This window comes from Ornithodoros turicata, chromosome 3 (assembly GCF_037126465.1).
Source record: "Ornithodoros turicata isolate Travis chromosome 3, ASM3712646v1, whole genome shotgun sequence".
Lineage (NCBI taxonomy): Eukaryota > Metazoa > Arthropoda > Arachnida > Ixodida > Argasidae > Ornithodoros > Ornithodoros turicata.
This window is the reverse complement of record NC_088203.1, coordinates 15618452-15638988: the sequence shown is the minus strand read 5'-3', so window position 1 is coordinate 15638988 and position 20537 is coordinate 15618452. Positions and strand designations below refer to the sequence as shown.

Below are 20537 nucleotides of genomic sequence, written 5' to 3'. Positions count from 1 at the left end.
CCCCAAATAAGTCACTTGATTGCCCAACTCACCTGCATAACGTCCGCCCACTGAATGGAAGGCTCGTGGCGACTGTTCTGGACGACAACTGCACCTGCAGATAAGTTATAAGTGACGAGCATCGATGCCGCGTCCACGACCACAGCCTTGACTAGAGCCTTGTCGATGTTGCTTGCATTCAGAAGGCACTCTGTGTCGAGGTTAGCAGCGAACTTCAGTTTCTTAGTTTTTTTCTGTAGCTTTTCCTTTAAATCTAAGAAGGCTTTCCACTCCGAACCTGATGAGAGTCGGCATTTAGAGACGCCGTTTAGAAGAATTTCGTTTTTGGTACTACATACACCCACCCACCATTGACTCGAGTGTCTAGGTTTCCTTTCAAGCAGACCGCAACGTATATGATGACATCGCAGGCGAGTTCTGGGAAGTTGCTATGCAGAACGAGTGGCGGAGCCATAAAGCACAGCAAAGTGTCTGCAACGAAATTGCGTATGTCAGGAGGCACGTAAGAAAGAAAAACAAGAATGAAGGAAGAGCACGGAGCAGTTGATATTCTTGAATCCAGCTCACCACTACCTTCATTTTATCGTGCGTGTTAAATACAAAAGAAAAGCAGTGGAACCACGCCACGATGATAGATAACACATTTACTTCCAACCCCAGAGCTCACTTACTCTTGGTGGCAGTAGTTGCTGACCTCGATTTCGTTATATTAGGTGGCGCTGTTGTGGGTGCCGTTGTGCCAGTAATACTACTTGGCGTAGGACTCTGGGTTGCACTCGTACTACTGGATGTTGGGGGCATTTCTGTCGTCACAGTTTCTGAGGACGTAGTAACGAATGACGGAGTCGTCACTTCACTTGCAGTGCTCGATGTGTCATCGCGTCCTGTACCTGCGCTCGATTCAGTTACGTGGGATGGGGGCTCACTGGATGCCGTTGCCACCGTACTAGTATTACTACTGGATATTGTCGTGTTTGTCATTACACTTTCACTACTGGCCGTTGTGGGCGATCCTGTCGCCACAGTCTCTGGTCTCGCACTAGTGGTTATTGGTGCCGGCGCTACTGTTCCTGCTGCTGCTCCAGAAGTGCTAACATTATACGTGTCTGCAATGGAAAAGTTGAAGGAGCAAAAGTAGACGAATAGAATATAACTAACCGAGTTGTGCTCGAATAGCGTTGAGCCTTGAGAAGGCTGGCCCGCACAACCCTGTAGGGTCTTCGCAATCAACGCTGAACGCCGCCACGCAGGGGTCATCGATCTTGTTATAATATTCTTGCATCTGCAAAGGGGTTTCATGACCTTCAACTGATGGCGCATCTCCCTTCCGCAGCCACCGAAGGCCGCTTTACGCTGAACTCCTTTTTTTGCCACATATATAACGCCCTTTTGGAGAGTACAATTACGTTCAAAAGGGTGTCTCCTCACTCCCTCAAGGGAGTAGCACAACACCTTTCTCCCTACTCGAGAGTAATATTACTCCCCGGCAGGGAGAAGGTGTTATGCTACTCCCTTGAGGGAGTGAGGAGACACCCTTTTGAGCGTAATTGTACTCACCAAAAGGGTGTTATATATATGTGGCAAGGAAAGGAGTTAAAGTACACCCTCTTTTTAAGAGTGTAGAACAACAGCGATTCCAACATTCACTATTTCCGTTCATTCCCCATGTTCCCCATGGAAGGGGGACCTGGTGAGGCACGAAGTCTTATAACGCGAGAACACTTTGTGATGGCGGACACGGCGGTCATCATCCTACCTTACCTAAAGCGATGGGTACTGAATGAAAGAGTTTACCCGAGTGAGTGACGTTTCCTCATTCTCGAAAGCCATCAGATGCGTTGCATTGGAATAGTACACAGCATTGGCGTCCGTGGTCGTTGCTTTGTTACAAGTCTAGGAAAACGAAGGCCGTCAGCTTCATTGCTCATCAGTGCAGCTGACGCTTATTACCTGAGCGTAGTTCTCCGGGACTTGACTTATACAGTGGTCGCCGGTGTCCTTCTTCTCCTCATACATCAGACGGTAAGTGACGACGGCCATACTAATCGGAGCACAAATGAGGGCACGCAATTTGTTCGATACGCGCCATCGGTGAATAAGGGAGACGAGATCGTCCTGAAAGGGACAAGAGGTGCCAAGGAAGGTGCAAAGACGTTGTTAATGTCCTTACGTGACCCTGGTCAGCGATGAATGCGCGTAAGGCAGGGGTCCGCGTCGGTGGCTCGATAGTACAGGGTTTTACTGGGATATGCTGAGTCATCATGATGAAGACGTCTGAACCACTGTCGGTGGCGCACGTCATTAAGCAGAGTTCTCAAAAAGAAAAGTAACTGAAGCAGGCAAGGAATACCTACAGCAAAAGGCCAAAGAAGGCCCTGCCGTCACGAAGTGGAACGCTACCCACAACCATTTGAAACGGTGCCGGTTGCTTCTGCATCAACAGTGTCAGTATCGCCTGCGTACATTGATTGTCATTAGATAAGTTGCGTTTTGTACGACGTTTATTGTCATACCGCATGTACAGTCACTATATTGGACGTGTGGTTGGGATCCTCTAGGAATATGCCAAAAGCTGTCCATTGGTCTGTCTGCATAACTGTTCCAAGCGTGTTTGTGAAAGCAACAAGTTCAGGTGTGTCCGTCACCCAGTCGTCCACGTAGGTGGATGAGTTCAAAGTGAGCACAGCTTTATGCCCGCCTGAAAGGAATTTGCAATATCTCATGTATAGATGTGGTAAAAATGTGCTACTACGTACCGATTGGCTTGGCGGCATGAATGATGCGTTTTCTGTAGTCGTAGGATCCTCTAGGATAAACGATATAATCGCAGAGCTTAGCAGGAATATGGACTAGATAATCCTCCTTCGCAGTGGGTCCAGATAGGCAGAGCAAAGTTGCTACAACAAAGGGGACCATCAGGTCTTCGCTGTTTCATGAAACAACTTGTTTGGTATACTTACTGTTGTGTATACTGGAATATGGTGTGCCTGAAAATCGATAGAAGACTTATTTTATGCATCTCTGATCACTAGCGATCACGTCATATATACCACTCGCAGAAGATGAGGCAGTGCTTTTTGTGGATGTCGCATTATATTTTGTCGATGTCACGGGGCGGTCCGTCGGTACCTCTGCGGTCTCTGCCGGTGCCGCTGTGCTCTCTGTAGAACCCAACGTGGCTTTCGAAGCCGGTGCTGTCTCCCCCGAAGGCGTCGTTGTCACTGTGCTCCCTGTAGGAGCCAATGTGGCTTTCGAAGCTGATGCCGTCTCCGCCGAAGGCGTCGTTGTCACTGTACTCCCTGTAGGAGCCAATGTGGCTTTCGAAGCTGATGCCGTCTCCGCCGAAGGCGTCGTTGTCACTGTACTCCCTGTAGGAGCCAATGTGGCTTTCGAAGCTGATGCCGTCTCCGCCGAAGGCGTCGTTGTCACTGTGCTCCCTGTAGGAGCCAATGTGGCTTTCGAAGCTGATGCCGTCTCCGCCGAAGGCGTCGTTGTCACTGTACACCCTGTAGGAGCCAATGTGGCTTTCGAAGCTGATGCCGTCTCCGCCGAAGGCGTCGTTGTCACTGTACTCCCTGTAGGAGCCAATGTGGCTTTCGAAGCTGATGCCGTCTCCGCAGAAGGAGTCGTTGTCAGTGTGCTTCCTGTAGGAGCCAATGTGGCTTTCGAAGCCGGTGCTGTCTCTGCCGAAGGCGTCGGTGTCACTGTTGTTTGCGATGGCGGTGTCCCTTGAGTGGTAGTTTGAGCTGTGGATACCGCAGCAGTGAAGGGCTCAGAGCGCGGTTGCTCGAGGGCAACCGAAGAGTAGATAGCTAGCGTATAGTTTCTGTACTTACCCGAAGTCGTGTTATCACCACCGCCTGTAAAACGTTTTTGTTACAAAGTGGCCCAACTCAACACGGAAGAACGATGCTAAAATGTCTACAGCTTTTTGTCTCGCGAACTTGTGTGGTGTCTCATTACTTGGATTTAGTACGGCCAACAAGCCTTGATTTTCATGCAGCTGCGTGGTTCAAAATGACTTGGTACCAGGGAGCTATCGGAGTGCATTTACAGTGTTTTCATCGACATGTATCTTGCTGTAGGTTTCCACACGCTACTGTGCTGAGGGTGCACGGGCCTCTCCAGCTAAACGATGTGACGTGCAATGTGATGACGGATTATGCGCTCGGCCTCTATGCATCTTTACAAGGGTCAGCCACGTTTGTACACCGGAGGTGTTGCAAAGTTCTATCAGGCAATTTCTGAGCCTTCAGCAGTGTACAAAGTAGGACATGTGGCGTCACAACACACAAGAATGTCTACATCACTTTGGCGCATTAACGATGATGCAGGGACACTATAGAGGGTGTCCCAGCTAAATGCGAACATATTTTTAAAATATATATACAGGGTGTCTTTTTTAGGCGATACAGATATTTCATAAAAAATTATAAGGGCTATTGACATGCCGGTTTCACTTCTATCATCCCTGGGCCGGCGGACGTTCTAGGCCATATGTTGCTCAAACGTCAAATGACTAATTGTCGTAGTCGGCGTAGGATAGGCTCGACGGAGTCTAGAAGCAACCCTTTAATATATATATATGAACATTCGTTACATGGCGGTTGAGTTAGACTCGCGTCTTGCCTCGACGGAGTCCCGTTCCGATCTCTCCTACAGCGCACGTAGAGCACGGCTCTCTTCAGAAACACTTTCCCTCTCAGTCCCATGGCGCCATCCGTTGGTGCGCCTTTTAAACATTCACGACACCCCCCTTTCTTTGGAGTCGTGCACTACACTAACTCACAAGTTCAAGCGCACTGGTGGTCGAATCGTACGACCGCCACGGGTTCGCTTAGGTGTTCCATTTCCTCATCTTGGTTCCTGGACGCATGTCCGCACAGGCCGGTTCACTCTTTGTTCCAAGGGCTGTAGATGGCTCTGCGTGCGCCTCTGTAATCCTGACGTCGTCTCCACAACGTAGGACCTTGGTTCTTCTGCTGCTTTTACAATTTTTCCATGTGTGGCAGTTCCCACCAATATCTTTACACTGTTATCCGGCTGCAGAGGTTCTCTCTCTTGCGCTCTGTAGCGTCTGTTCTAATGTTTTGCATGGCCCTCTCTGTATTGACGGTTCCGAGCTCTGAGCCGAGCTCATAGTGCCAGTGTGGTTCTGGGGATTTAGCAGGAGCTGGAACATTAGTCTTTATTTTTCTTCCCATCAGTAGTTCAGTGGGAGTGTAGCCCTCTGGTCCCGGTGTGGCTCGATGTGCCATCAGAGCTTGTTCAACTTCAGGTGTCTTTGTTAGGAACTGCTTGGCCAGTTGCGCAGTACGCTCCGCGGCTCCGTTGCTTTGAGCATAGTAAGGGCTCGATGTCCTGTGTAAGATGTTCCACTCCTTCATGAACGCCAGAAATTCTGCTGACGCAAATTGAGGTCCGTTATCCGATCGTACAACATCGGGAACCCCAAAGCGTGCAAATATTGGCTTGAGACCCCTGATGACATCTGTAGTTGTTGTCGCTTTCAACTTGACGAGCTCGAAGAAACGTGAGTAATAGTCCACTATTACTAAGTAGTTTTCGCCTTGTAGTGTGAAAAGGTCCATGCCTATTTCCTCGAACGGTCGCTCAGGAAGTGGCGTCTGGAGGAGTGGTGCTCGCCCTGGTTTCCTGTGTTCCCGGCAGATGGAACACTTGCGTACGAAGTCTTCTATGTGAGCGCCTATACTTGGCCACGATATTGCTGCCCTTGCTCGTGCTCTGCATCTTGAAACTCCCTGGTGTCCAGCATGAATGTTGGATAACACTTCCTTGCGGAGGAGAGGTGGTCACACTTGAACAGGAGCCCTTCCACGACGCAGAGTTCAGCTGAGCCTTCTGCATATCTTCGTTCCTCGCACGGCAGATTTTTTGGGTCAGGCCAGCCCTCGGAGCAGTATTCAACAACTCGAGATAATGTGGGATCTTTCACGGTTTCTGTCTTGATGCGTGCAAGCATGTCGGCTGATGCTAGTAAAAGTTCCATCGTCAGGACCTCGTATTGACTCACTGCTTCTTCCAGATCACATGTAGCTTTAGTGTCTATATTTGATAAAGGATTCCGAGAGAGTACATCGGCCGTGTGGATGTCCTTGCCTGGAACATGTGACACCGAAATGTCAAATTCCGACAAACGCATGCGGAACCGTTGCAAACGTGGACTTAATTGGTAGATCCTCTTCGAGGTGAGAAGAGGCACCAAAGGCTTGTGATCTGTTTCTATGTGATACCGTAGGCCCAGGAGATAAGTTCTGAAATAGGAGCTTGCCCAGGTGATGGCCAAAGCCTCCTTTTCTATTTGGGCATACCGTTGTTCAGTTTCAGTGAGCGCTCTGGAAGCATAAGCGACAGGTCGTCGCTGGCCCTGCGTCTCCTGTAAGAGGACAGCCCCGAGTCCACACGCTTACGCTTCCTGTAAGCCAGTGACGACAAAGACCCCCTCCTGTAAGTTTGATGTCTCCACTTGATTATTGTTTTTACCTGCCGCAGGGTGTTGATAGCATTTTGACCTGGACCCAAAGGGACTTTGGTGGGGTACTTCAACTCGCCCATTTCTTCAGAGTACAGGCATTGGGGTATTACTGATACGTCAGCCCCAGTGTCGACTTTGAATGTGATATCTCTTCCCCCAACTGTGGCTTTAATCCTCCATGGCTCAGAGCTCGACTCTTTAAGCACTTCTCCCACGTAGACCTCTTCCAGTGCCGCGCTATAGTGGGGCTGACTCTTTTGATGTGTCTTGGGGAATTGCGAAGACTTACAGACTGAGTTTTTGACCTGAGTCAGGCAAGGCAAAATGTCCTTTTTTCTTACAGTTGTTGCAGATTTTGTCGTACGCCGGGCACTGAAGTCGTTTGTGGGGTCGTGCATTTCCGCACCACCAGCATGAACGCGTGCTGGACTGCGAAGTCTTTTTCTTGTCCTGGCGCGGTCGGGTCTTTCCTGTCCGTACTTCAACGGTTTCCTCGCCTTTTTCTTGGGCCCGTATGTCCTTCTGCTGCAGCTTTATTGTCTCGCTGTTTCTAGCTGCCGTTACTGCCGTTTCCAAAGTCTATTCCGGGTTTAACTGAAGACGTTCCGACAGTTGAACATCCGACAGACCGACGACTAAACGGTCTCGTATCAGTCGTCCTTTTAGTTCTCCACACTGGCAGCGATCTGCCATCTTGTGCAAATCCGTTATGAAAACGTCAACGGTCTCATGCGACTCTTGCCGGCGACGGTTGAACTTTGCTCGTTCATATATGACGTTTACTCGAGGCACGAAGTGCTTTTCGAATGCCGTTGTGACTGCAGCGTAACTTTTGTTTTGTTTCGGCGTCAGTTTCAACGAGCACAGTACGTGTTCCCCTTCGCGTCCCATCGCATACAAGAAAGTATTTGCTTGGGTTTCTTGGGGACGGAGGTGTAGCTCCGTGATGATTCTCTAACGTTATGTAACCTTATGTAACGTTATGTAACCTTATGAACTAGGTTTTCCAAGAGTGCGGTTGCCGAAAATCAAACTTATCGGGCAGTTGTACCGACAACGGGTTGAAAAAGTTTGCTGGGACGCTCTGCGTTCCTTGCGCGTTTGCCTCTTCAGCCATCTTGGTTGTTGAGCTCCGTCATAGTCCTTGACGGCTTACTTGATGCTTTTGAAGATGAACGACTTGATCCCACCGCTGCCAGCATGTCGTAGTCGGCGTAGGATTGGCTCGACGCAGTACAGAAGCAACCCTTTAATATATATGAACATGCGTTACATGATGGTTGAGTTAGACTCGCGTCTTGCCTCGACGGAGTCCTGTTCCGATCTCTCCTACAGCGCACGTAGAGCACCGGCTCCCTTCAGAAACACTGTCCCTCTCAGTCCCATGGCGCCATCCGTTGGTGCGCCTTTTAACCATTCCCGACATTAATTACCTAAAATGCGTTAATTAACTTTTTAATTAAAAAGCTACGAAGTTGTCCCAATGAGAACATCCGTTCCTTTCGGTGACTTGATATCGTAGCCGTTTTCAGAACAAAAATTCGTTCGGTTGATCGTCCGCAAAAAAATCGTGAAGGAACACCATTTCTTTTTCTTTATTTTGTTTATTGCGCATCTTCGGAGACCCGTCCTTCCTTCACCGCCAATGTGAGAATGGGCGAGAGCACACTGGTCGCCTCTTGCGTCCTGGAAAAAGATTAACAGAAAATGCAACCCAAGATAAGGGCAGTTCCGATAACGTCGCCCGATACATGTGTTTTTGTTTTGTTTCCGCAAGTTAAAGCTCATCTTCGCCGCATGCGGCTCCTTCACCATCTGACATTGGGGTTGAAGGACAGACGCGTCTCCGAAGATGCGCAATGAAGAAAATAAAGAAAGAAATGGTGCACCTTCACGAATTGTTTTGCGGACGATCTACAAAACGGATTTTTGTTCTGAAAACGGCTACGATATCAGGTCACCGAAAGAAACAGATGTTCTGAACTTCGAAGATGAAGGAACTTCGTAGCTTTGCATAATTAAAAAGCTAAATAACGATTTTTAGGTAATTAGTCATTTGACGGTTGAGCAACATATGGCCAAGAACGTCCGCCGGCCCAGAGATGATGGAAATGAAAACAGCATGTCTATAGCCATATAGTTTTTTTTATGAAAAAAATGTATCGCTTAAAAAAATAGACACCCTGTATATATAACTTTTTTCGGGATGAAGTCAATTGCAATATAGCATATGCTGAAGGGCACTCCTTAAGATGGTACCAGCAATCTCCTAAGGAAATGTCCTAATTAACTTACAAAAGCTAAGATATTGTCCCAATGAGAACATGTAGTGCCTTCGGTCACCTGATACCGTAGCGGTATTCATAACAAAAATCCGTTCGATAGATCGTCCACAAACAAATCGTGAAGGAACACCATTTCCGTCTTTATTTTATTCATTGCGCATCTTCGGAAACGCATCTTCCCTTCACCCCCAATGTGAGAGGGTGAAGGAGCACAGTGCCGCCTCATGCGTCCTGGGAAAAGACCAAACGAAAACAGAAAATGCAATCCAAGATAAGGGCAGTTCCGATAGCGTCACGCGATAATTTGTTTTTGTTTTGTTTCCGCAATTTAAAGCTCATCTTCGACGCATGAGGCGGCACTGTACTCCTCCACCCTTTCACAATGGAATTAAATAATTGGGGGTTTACGTCGCGAGACAACTGAGATCATGAGCGACGCCACAGCGGTCGGTCTGTGGATCGCTTTTGCCCACCTGAGGGTTCTTTAACGTGCGATGAAAGCTCATCACACGGCACCCCGTGTTTAACGTCCCTCGCGGAAGACGGCGTGTCTAAGCAACTTGTACCCTGCCACCAAGTTGCTGGCGTTCGCGGCCGGGATCCTTTTACAATGGAGGTGAAGGGAAGGCGCAGCTCTGGAGATGCGCAATGAACAAAATAAAGAAAAGGTAATGTACCTTCACGAATTTTTCGCGGACGATCTACCGAACGGATTTTCCTTCTGAAAACTGCTACGGTAGCAGGTGACCAAAGGGACCAGATGTTCTCATTGGGGCGACCTTGTAGCTGTTACAATTAAGAAGTCAATTATTGAAAGTTAATTACGGCATTGCCTTAGGAGTTTGCTGGTGCACTCTTAGGGAGTGTCCTTCAGCATATGCTGTATTGGAATTTGACTTCATCTCGGAAAAAGTGATACATATATGTAGTTTAAAAAAATATGCTCGCATTTAGCTAGGACATCCTGTATACATTCTGCATCACTCCTTTCTTCTGAAATGCGGTTAAAATACCTAAAATGCTTCGAACGCGGGCGAGCCGTGAAAAAGGTTCTTCTGTCCCACACTTGTAACTGTGGTCTTCGGCATCGGCATTCAGCAGAGCAACACATGACCTTGAAAACTGTTTTCGGAAATATTCCAGCTACGAAGAAGATACGTAACACATGCATGTAAAATAATCGAATGCAACCAATGCCACATACTCTAGAAGGAGCGTTAATCAGAGACTTCTAGGTGATTTTCTCAGTGATTTTCTAGACGTGTGTTAACCGCCACCACATGTTGCGGCAACAACATGATGAGCGGCGGGCGTACTCCTGATATACTCTGATATACTCGCATATATTCGAAGAAAAGCAATTTAAAAATATTTTTACGAGGGGTGTTCAAGTCAAACCGGGACTTTGTCTCCTGAGTGTACAAATAGCTCGCGCTACTTCTTTTACGCCATTTTCACACGCGACAGGCCTCAACGTTCACCACGTGGTTTGTGCAAAACAGAAGACACGTGCTGGACAAGATGACCGACAACGAGGTGAGCGCGCACATCGAACAGCGAATTGTCATGAAGTTTCTCGTAAATGAAGGCGTAAAGTCATCTGAAATTCACAGAAGACTTCAGGCTCAGTATGGCCACGACACACTTAGCCGCAGCAAAGCGTTTGAGTGGTGCAAACGGTTCCGAGACGGCCGTACATCAGTGCAGGACGATCCCGGCCGGGGCGGCTCAGAGCCCAGTGTCAGAGTTCCTGGGAACATCCAACTTGTGGAGCGCCTGATCCTCAAGGACCGACGGATAACATGTCTCAAACTGGCTCGAAAGACTGACCTTTCTGCGGGAACGTTGAGCACTATCATTCATGAACACCACCAGATTCGGAAAGTTAGTGTCCGTTGGGTCCCGAGGCAGCTCTCCGTGTTTGACCGGCAGAGAAGACTGGAAACCTCCCAAGAGCTCAGGTACCGTTTCGACACTGAAGGTCAGTCGTTCCTTGATCGGATCATGACGTGCGATGAAACGTGGGTGCACCATTTTACTCCTGAGTCTAAACGCGTATCAAAACTGTGGAACCATCCGGGCTCGCCACCTCCCAGAAGTTCCGAAGCACCCCGTCTGCGGGTAAGGTCATGGCCACGATTTTCTGGGACAAGGCTGGCGTTGTTCATGTTGATTTTCTGCCCAGTAGTACCACCATCAATAGTGCATATTGCTGCGAGGTTCTCAGGGATGTGCATAAGGCGCTGAAGCAAAAGCGGCCGGGCCTCATCACCAAAGGAGTCCTCCACCTACACGACAATGCACGCCCGCATACCGCGCATCTCACGACACGCACTTACCGGAACTTGGCTGGGAGTTGCTGCAACATCCCCCTTACAATCCAGACCTCGCCCCCAGGGATTTCCATCTCTTCGGGCCACTGAAGGCGTTCCTTGGGGGCCGCCACTTCAGCTGCGACGAGGAGGTCAAGAATGCGGTCCGATCATGGCTGCTACGCGCCCGTAAGGATTTCTACGCTGCTGGCATCGAAGCCCTCGTGAAACGCTGGGACAAGTGCATTAGTGCAGCTGGAGATTACGTTGAAAAATAAACCCAATTTCTCGCCTGTAAGTTTTATTTAACTTTTGCGAAAAATGAAAGGTCCCGGTTTGAATTGAGCACCCTTCGTACATTGCCGGCGTCGGTGGCGTGTGCATGTCGATGCCATGAACTGGAATGCGTCTGGATGCCACACTGGCACCTCGAGGAGGACTCTCCAGAAGGAGATCTCCAAAGCAGTTTGACATCATATGAGGCTCGTTTCTCCTTGCGTGCTTTGACGTTGTAGGATCAGGCAAACAAAACATATACCTTAGATGAAAGTGTTGCTTCGTTGTCGTAGATGAAGACAGATGATCCCACTGTGGCTGTCATGGCAGAGTAGTCTGGGTCAATGGTGCCAGTAAGATTGCATACCTGCAAAGCAATACGTCAGGAAAAAGAAAAGTGGGATTGAGAAATGCAGCGGTTTGTTTGTTTACTTGTTTGTGAGAAAAAAAAGAGGAGTGCAGCGGTCTTACATCAGGATAGGTGGCCTTCACGCATAAGTTGTCGGTGCAGTTGTACACAGCCAGGTTGAGGCTCACACACACAGAGGAATTATCGTAGAATATCTCGGATAGCTCCAGAAGGCCATCCATGGACGACATCTGCGTCGTAGAACCACAGTGGGGAATGACATTCCTTTGGCTACTGATCACTTACTGTCGTTGGGGAATCGCCGTCGGGAAATTTTGTGCTGCTCCTCGCGCCTTGGTTCCTCCTGCGAGTTCTGGCAGCAACATTTCCAGCGTACACAATCATATCCGCCGCACTGCAAAAGTAAGCGACACTCAGTGAACGCGATGTGAAGCAACTGTTCTTAGGCTGAAGCACACAACAGAGGAACACGACACAAGTCTCAATGCGCCTAACATGAGCAATTGAAATATCGTAGAGGTAGAAAAGGCCAGAGAGCGGCAGAAATCGAACCATGCGTTCCCAACGTCAATCGAGAGATGCGTGGCTCGATTCCACGCATTAATGGCTTGAATTACTCAATGAATCCAGCGACTGCATGGAAAGAGCTGCTCAAAGAGCTTTCGACCCATCTTAGTGGCGACGATGACTACCTCCTTGTGCGTTTTACTCTGCAATACAAAGGTTATTCAAGAGGAATACTTACTCGGCGACTAGTGCCCTTAAGCCAGCGTCGTTCATAGCAGCCGGAGAGACTAGGAATATAGCCGTCATGTTCATACTGTCCAAGGACGTCCGTAATTTCTACAGAAACCATATGCGCTGTAGGTTACCGACCTGGACACGATTCGGACTTACATGAATGGTGTCAGGGAAATGTTCTGCATCTCTGTCCGTAATTTTGTCTAAAATGCTAACGCTAACGCCCAGGAAACCTTCTGCCCCCGTCGCCAAGTCAAGGATGGCTTTCAAGAAGTCTTCCAGTATTTCACAGCCCTGGTAGTACAAATTCAGCAACCTCTTTGCTTTTGTACCGAGGAACAGGTCCATGCTATCGGCCCTGGCAGCTGCAATGGCAGACTCCCAGACTCCATCTGGAAAGAAGTAGTGCGGTGTTATGAGTGACCGCAACGTCATCTGTCTATATGTACCTGTGCTAGAGAAGACACCATGTACGCTGTCGTAGTCCGGAGCATCGTAGATGACATGTGAGCACATACGCTTTGCGACGCAAGGCATTCCTGGCGCAGGAGCGTTGAAATAACACACGCTGGGTGCTATGCAAGAAACGGTAAAATTAGATCGATTTCAATGAAAAGCTTCGGTTATACATGGCACACGCATGCGGCTGAAACAGTGTACCCAGTTAAACAGAAAGATATAGAATCTGCAGGACTACTGCTGAACTAAGAACCTTTGACTTTTGTGAAATAACCTCAGAGGATTTTAGTGACATCGCCTCCTTCTCTCCTCCTTTCTCTAGGTTACTCCATCGCCCCAACTTGTATCGCCTCATGCCGCATGCAAGAACGTTGTCCCTTCCTCCGTCAAAGCTAAAGACAAGCTGCTACGTGTTCAGCTGTGTTCAGCCATTGCAGTTCTGTAAGATTCTTCTATCTTCCCTGCTAATCGTTTCCGTTCAAGTATGTATCGACTCCCTTCACTGAAACGGTGTTTCAAAGCTACGCAAAACGACGTACATCTCGCATCAAGTTAAACGCCGCTGACAATACATTAAATCATAATAATTCAATAAATAAGTCATATAAACCATAATTACGGATATTCCAAGCTCGTATCACTAGGCACTAAAGATCTGCTCGAACTGAACTCACTCGGTCCTTTTGGTGTGCTCGCTGGGAAGCGACTGTCATTGGAAGACCGCTGTGAATGCGCTATGGAATGGCAAGAAACAAAGACTGATATCGTTTACTGAGCAGAGCAGCTGCAGAGGGCTCTAGAGAGCTTTGTGTTCTTCTTAAGCATATTGTAAAGTACTCGAGGACGGCAATCCGTTTCCATCTAGAGCTTCTGCATGTACACCATGCCTAACAAAACGTCACTTCGTCAAATTTACACCACAGTTAACTCTCGCCAGACAACCAACGTGCGTTGGTACCCCCCAACTGAAGGGCAGGGCTACTAAGCTTGCACTGGCACGATGCTACAGCGTGATACCCTCCTCATCATCAGGGGTCTCTGAAGGTGGGGGAAAGGGGCGCTCCCCCTCAATTTTGGCACAGGCCTCCACCGTCCGTCCTTGAACATTTGCTCTGAGGGTCCCGCCACGTCACTTTTCACCTGTAAGTCTCATCCGAGAAAGGATCATTTTCAGCTCTGTTACCGCAGGTTTAAAAGGTAGAAACCCAGCTCCCGTGGCATAGTGGTTAGGATGACCGCTTCACACACCGAGACTGGGAGGCGACAAGGGTTCGAATCATGGCTCCGGCTGTGTCTGAGGTTGGCCCAGGACGCATACTAACCACTCTGTCGCCCACTCCTTCCTGCTGTCCTCTCTCCATCTGTCCACGTCTGTACGGCGCTCATAGCCACAGTTGCTTCTCGGTGCTAACGCACATACACAGACAAAATTCAACATATATGGGTGCTATCCCCCAATTATCCTATACGTGATACTATATGCGGACCCGCTACGCGACGAGTAGCCAGCAAAGGACGCCTTCTTTTTTTTTTTTTTCTTCTTTTTTTTGATCAATGCAGGGAAGCATTCCTGGCTACAAAGGGAAGTTCTGGTCCTGCGGCGAGTAGTAGTGTTGTACATAGCGGCGTTACTACATAGTACCGCATTCGCTACGGTTTTCCTGTAGCAGAGTAGATCCCGTAACATTTTAAATTGGTGAAGGAAATATTTCCGCTACAAACATCTTGGCTGTAAGTACGGTAGTGGCATACTTCATCCTGCATGCTGGCTATGAGAGGGACGATAATCGTCTTTGAACATACTCGGCAACGGGATGCCTATAGTAAGGTGTTGTCTAGCCTGAGAAGGGTACCGTAGCGGAAAAGTAGCGGTGGGGTATTTACCTCGCCGCTCTTTGGTAGCGGTAGCAGTATCGCGTTACTATTTTAAATTTGTAGCGAGACTGGTATAGCGTTACTTCTTTTTAGGAATAGCGGGTAGCGGTATTCTGTTATTTCGTCTTGGTAGCGGGTACAACTGTGCCGAGGAGTCTTTAAGCAGTTCGCTGGTACGTTTGACGACTCGTGTCGTGTCTGTCTTTGCCTCAGCCATGGCCAGAACATTCCGCAGGGCATTTTTAGTGTAGCAAACATTGCGAACGAAACCATTGCATGCCTTTTTGACGAGAACAAAAATATAAAAAAATAAAACACGCCACCGCTGGCTTACTTCTATAATTTTGCCTTACTGAATGCCTTAGTTTTTGCCTTACTTAATGAAACCATCAACAAATATTTAATTTTTTTGTTGCTTTAACGCAAATTTCTTTAGTCGTCTCAAGGTAACCCAGAACGAGAGATGGATGCCTTCCGCATCTGCGTCACAGCCTCCACCTTCATCGGAATGCTTGGACGAGCCATTTGTAATAAACGCATCAATGGCTGTCATTTTTGTATTTTATGCGCTTGGCAACACAGAACCGTGTACCGTAGTACCAAAGGTTAGGTTAGGATATGATAGGGTTCGCCCCCTGTGCCGTGAAGGACTTCCGAAGCCCCTGCGCATCATATAGGGCCGCAACGAATTATTTAATGTTAGCGACGAAGGGCATTGTGGAGGATGAGGAGATGGTGGTGATGGGACTTTTCTGTCGCAAAAGCAATAAGGGCCATAGAGCGCCAAGATTGTGGGACGAGGGGAAAGAGGGTGAAATAAGAGGGTCGTTCTCGTGAGACACGCTTCGAGTGAAGCAACGAAAGGTAACCTTCGCCTTCTCAGGAGCCTTGTCCCACTAGGAACCCCACACTTCATTTGTATTCACTATACCTTAGATGGTATATTTCACGTATCACTAGTGCTTAATGAGCGCTTAATTTTCGGTTGGGTATTAGGAGCTTTCCTACAGCGCATACAAGGTGGGAAAAAAAATCGCATTTCGTGCCTCGTTCACTTGTGCGATCACTCACAAAATACAGCTACTTCAAACGAGAATTCTAATCACATCAAGTGGTAGAAAAATATGTATGTAATCGATATGTTCAACAATATCTAGTCTACGTCGAGCCATCTGCATTCTACACCACTTTTCGTCAGCTATGGTCAACCGACAAGACGCGCTAAGATTTCGGTTTCCAGCTATGCGCAAGGCCTAACGTAGCGTCATTTACTTGTATACAGCATAAAGCATGGACGCAATACAATCACCCTGCCGTACGTAGTGGAGGAAACAAGTATTGATGACCACTCTAATTGCAAGGGGGAGGGGCAGCACTTTAACGGAACTACAAAGCAATGGCCTTCGGCAAAAATTACGATAGAAAGATATACATGTGCGTCGTCGTTTCTTCTTCTTGTAGGACGGTTCGCCGTACTTGTACGTGTCTGCAATAAACAGTTTTACAGAGGGAGATTCCTCGCAGTCTGAAGAAATTCTTACGAAGCAAGCTGCGGTTCGAGGTCGGAGGTGGGGAAGGGTTCAGCGGATCGTAGTAGTATGCTAAAACAGTGAAAGTCCAGGTCATACCTTCATTCTAAGCAAACTAAGATGTCACAGTCCTTTGTGCACTTACCGCCACGGGGAGGATCTGCGAGGAGAGAACGATATCAAAAGCTGAGGACGCTATGCGGGCAACAGGAGGAAAAAGAAATGCTCATATAGACCTGTCGCGTTACTCTCAAACCACCAGTCCCCGTGTACTCATTAGCCTCGTTCCCAGCGACGACACAACAGGGGTGGGTTGCCAAGATCGCTCTTCCCATTGGGATGAATACTGGTGGCCGCCATCTTTAATGAGTATGACTGACGATAACGGTAATATTTCCCTCAAACATCTGAGTAGCGCATCAGTGTTCGGAAGATCAAGGAAAAAGTAGATTGCTTGCTTCCGCGTGCGATATGCACATTGTTCACGTGAAGAGTGCTGGCCGGTGCGATATCTTTTTATGGCTCACCATAATCTTTTCGACACCGGTTCCAGTGCGGGAGAAAATGAACGGGCACGAAATGAACACGAACGAACACGAAAATGAATGAAAACACAAACAGGAAAATGAAGGAACTCGGCTGTCCGCACGTGCACAGTTCCTGTGACTACATAATGATACACGGAACGCAGCCAGGGACACGGACGAGGAAGTGCACAAACGAACTGCTGACTCTCAACTAACAGAAATTTACTTGCAACACACATTTAAATACAAAAACAAGACACAAGGAATGTGACAACACCTTATCACAACAGCAAAACAGAAAAACTAGCTGCTCAACACATGATGGTTGCGATCCCAGCACGTTCCAAGGTATTCCATTTCGGCTGATAAGAGTGACAATGACGGTGCGCTAACACAGTGATCTTCCTCTGACGTTGTGATTAAGAAGGTCTCCAGAATTTCCCGAGCAACGCGCGTTTTGAACCCACCCTCTATTGTGGTATTATTCAATAGCGGGGAGCACCCACAGGTCTTGCAGTGAAGAGCCAGGTGTCCTGATGGAGTGGTGCTCCGGACCAATGCCCTATGTTCGTTCAGTCTAGTGTTAATGCAGCGCCCAGTCTGGCCTATGTAAACCCTCCCGCATGTTAACGGAATGCGATATACCACATTCTGCAGGCATTCTTGTGCGAAATCTGGCAGCCCCTTTTTGTAGGAGAGAACCATTCACATTACCACAAAGAGTTATTAACTTAACTGGCGCTGAGAGGACCACAGGCACGCTATGTCTCTCTCCCACTTTTTTCAAGTTGTGTGACATAGTGTGTACATACGGTATGGACACCGGTCGACCAGGTAACCTATCGTGCTTCTTCTTGGCCACACCTTTTACCTTAGACAAGAGTGTTTCACAGCATGCCTACTGGATAACCCCCTTCGCATAGCTTCATCACTTGCGCTACAAAACCACTGCCAAACTGCCATCTACATGGTGTTCGCATGACCTGTCCAAAGCAGCCCCAAGGCACGCTGAGGCGATGGCCCTTTTTTCAACTTTTGAGTGGCACGAGTCGAAGGGCAGAACTGCCCTTTTAGACCTGGGACAGTATGTCCAGCATACATGATAGGGAGATATCGTTAAGCGTAGGTCAAGGAACTGTAGGTAGGAACTGGGCGCTGCATTAACACTAGACTGAACTAACATAGGGCGTTGGTCCGGAGCACCACTCCATCAGAACACCTGGCTCTTCACTGCAAGATCTGTGGGTGCTCCCCGCTATTGAAAATACCACAATAGAAGGTGGGTTCAAAACGCGCGTTGTTCGGGAAATTCTGGAGACCTTCTTAATCACAACGTCAGAGGAAGATCACTGTGTTAGCACACCGTCATTGTCACTCTTATCAGCCGAAATGGACTATCTTGGAACGTGCTGGGATCGCAACCATCAGCTAGTTTTTCTGTTTTGCTGTTGTGATAAGGTGTTGTCACATTGCTTGTGTCTTGTTTTTGTATTTAAATCTGTGTTGCAAATAAACTTCTGTTAGTTGAGGGTCAGCAGTTCGTTTGTGCACGTCCTCGTCCCTGTCCCTGGCTGCGTTCCGTGTATCATTATGTACAGTTACCATTACCCCGCATTTCTACGCTCGTCCTGTGACTACCACGGGGTGTGGCAGCACCAATGGCGGCCCCCATTCCTTGAATTGCGTTTGTGTATAGTAGCTCGCACTTCCGTTCTCAAGACAACGGCACTCAAAGCAGCTGAATGTACTGCAGGTTGCAAGTATACATAGTATGTCACGCGCAGTTGGCTTTCCACTTCTATGATTCGTTTAGTATGCTTCCCACCAGGATCTACCCGTTCAGCCATGTGCTCTCGTCCTTTCGGTTCATGGTGTTGCTTGGGACTACGGTGCGCATCAAAATATTCTGCAAAGTGAAGTCCAATGGGAACTCTATAGTTCCTATAGGTATAGTTTGAGGCGCACCCTGTGAGATAACGTTGCCGCCGCTGCGCATGCGCAATGGTAGTGTGAAGTGTGTCAAGGACGACTCGCGAGCGCACGCTATTGTTTGGAACAGCGTCCACACACTAGCTGCTTTAGCGGGAGGATCAGGCAGCGTTCCGGCTAGCATCGTCTACTTACTCCTTCAGCTTCAGCGTTCCCTGCGTCAAGATCGAAACAACAAAACAACAAGGACAGATGCTTACCGAAGAGGTTGCCGACTTTAGAATTGATATGATCTATAAAACAAGAAGCGTGACATAGATTATGCTTGTAGCTTATTGAGTTCGTAACAGCACTTACTGAGCGACTTCCGAATGGCTCTCATTCTGGAGTAAGGGCGCCGCTGAGTGCACTTTCCCTCATCTTCGTAGTTCACGTTGTACGCCGCTACGCACAAGCCCGCATATTCACGGGCAGACGAGTCTGTCTGCGGGACGCACGAGGTAAAGTTATTAAGTTGAAAGGCAAATCGTCGTCTGCAACAGAGAATAGAAGTGGAGCTAAATACAAGTTGCAGAGCACCATCGGCTCAGACCAGGTGGGAATTTTTATTCCAGGACAATTAGCTGGTAGTGGCTGTGTGGTTGGAGCCATGCACGCTGTATTTGTCCAAGAGGCAAAGCGAGGAGGGGAGACGAAAAACCGAGGGAGATCTCGAACCATTCATGCCCACAAATTTGCGTCGTGCCTTTCCAGCTGATGGTGGGCCCGCTGTGTTGGGTGTCTCGGATAGGAGTAAATTCAGACTCGACTCTCTTAACCCGTCCCATGAGCCACGAGAACGCCGGAGCAGCCGGCAAGCGATGGGGGCTCGAAGCGTCTGGAGTGACGTACGTACTCGTATCTCTTGTTGAGCGCGACTGTCCACCAGGCGTAAGAGGCTGGCACTGGCAGAACACTACCTCTGTAGTGCGACAACGCCACTACAATCCGCCCACGCCACGCGCTCTTGCCTCGCGCAGGAACATTCTTATTTCGCTCACCGACAACGGCTGTTGTAATCTGTCCTCATTCTTCTGCGAGAACCCCACACTGGTGACCCGAACGTGATTCAGAAGCCGCGACGATGGATCCGACTGCCACTCCTAGCAGCGAGCCTGCAACTCAGCCCCACATCGGCCATGTCGCCGTGAAGATTCCGCCGTTCTGGCACGCGAACCCCGCCGTGTGGTTTTCGCAGGTAATGTCAGTTTCGTCTTGCTAATATTACGTCTCAAGCCACCCGCTATTTCCATGTCGCGTCGGCTTTACCTTCGGACGTGGCCTGCGACGTGGCTGACATTCTCTGCGCCCCTTTATCAACAACGCCGTACGAAGACCTCAAGGCCGCGATCAGCGCGAGGACAACACTTTCCGAGCGAAAACGACTCCAGCAGCTGTTGTCCGCCGAGGACCTTGGCGATCGGACTCCGTCTCAACTTTTGCGACACATGCGGACCCTTCTCGGACCCCGCGCCACCACGATAGACGAGCCTTTGATGAAGGAGCTTTTTCTTCAGCGTCTCCCTCCTACCATGCAAATGCTCCTGGCAATATCAACAACCCTACCGATCGCAGATTTGGCTGACCATGCTGACAGAATACTTGAGGTCGCGCCAGCGACGATTGCCACCGTCCAGACTCCAGAATCACCTATCCTTGTCACTCCGTCCCGTTCTCTCCAGGACGGTCTGGCAGAACT

At 48.7% G+C, this 20537-nt stretch overlaps 1 protein-coding gene across 2 annotated transcripts in view; it reads right to left on the bottom strand.

The window, feature by feature from the left end:
• LOC135388196 (uncharacterized) overlaps window positions 1-20537 on the bottom strand; it is a 141328-nt gene that overhangs the window by 6481 nt on the left and 114310 nt on the right. For both annotated transcript variants that reach the window (XM_064617586.1, XM_064617587.1), the window contains exons 83-108: window positions 19157-19283; window positions 19060-19092; window positions 16489-16503; window positions 16356-16415; window positions 16247-16300; window positions 13614-13673; window positions 12930-13055; window positions 12637-12872; window positions 12485-12582; window positions 12025-12133; window positions 11841-11969; window positions 11632-11736; window positions 9795-9924; window positions 3837-3860; window positions 3051-3746; window positions 2961-2987; window positions 2757-2897; window positions 2514-2698; window positions 2355-2455; window positions 2171-2282; window positions 1951-2115; window positions 1795-1893; window positions 1159-1282; window positions 672-1106; window positions 349-471; window positions 33-277 (exon numbers count right to left, since the gene is read on the bottom strand). In XM_064617586.1, coding sequence (XP_064473656.1) covers window positions 33-277; window positions 349-471; window positions 672-1106; window positions 1159-1282; window positions 1795-1893; window positions 1951-2115; window positions 2171-2282; window positions 2355-2455; window positions 2514-2698; window positions 2757-2897; window positions 2961-2987; window positions 3051-3746; window positions 3837-3860; window positions 9795-9924; window positions 11632-11736; window positions 11841-11969; window positions 12025-12133; window positions 12485-12582; window positions 12637-12872; window positions 12930-13055; window positions 13614-13673; window positions 16247-16300; window positions 16356-16415; window positions 16489-16503; window positions 19060-19092; window positions 19157-19283 — 3759 coding nt within the window. The remainder of the gene's footprint in view (window positions 1-32; window positions 278-348; window positions 472-671; window positions 1107-1158; window positions 1283-1794; window positions 1894-1950; window positions 2116-2170; window positions 2283-2354; window positions 2456-2513; window positions 2699-2756; window positions 2898-2960; window positions 2988-3050; window positions 3747-3836; window positions 3861-9794; window positions 9925-11631; window positions 11737-11840; window positions 11970-12024; window positions 12134-12484; window positions 12583-12636; window positions 12873-12929; window positions 13056-13613; window positions 13674-16246; window positions 16301-16355; window positions 16416-16488; window positions 16504-19059; window positions 19093-19156; window positions 19284-20537) is intronic.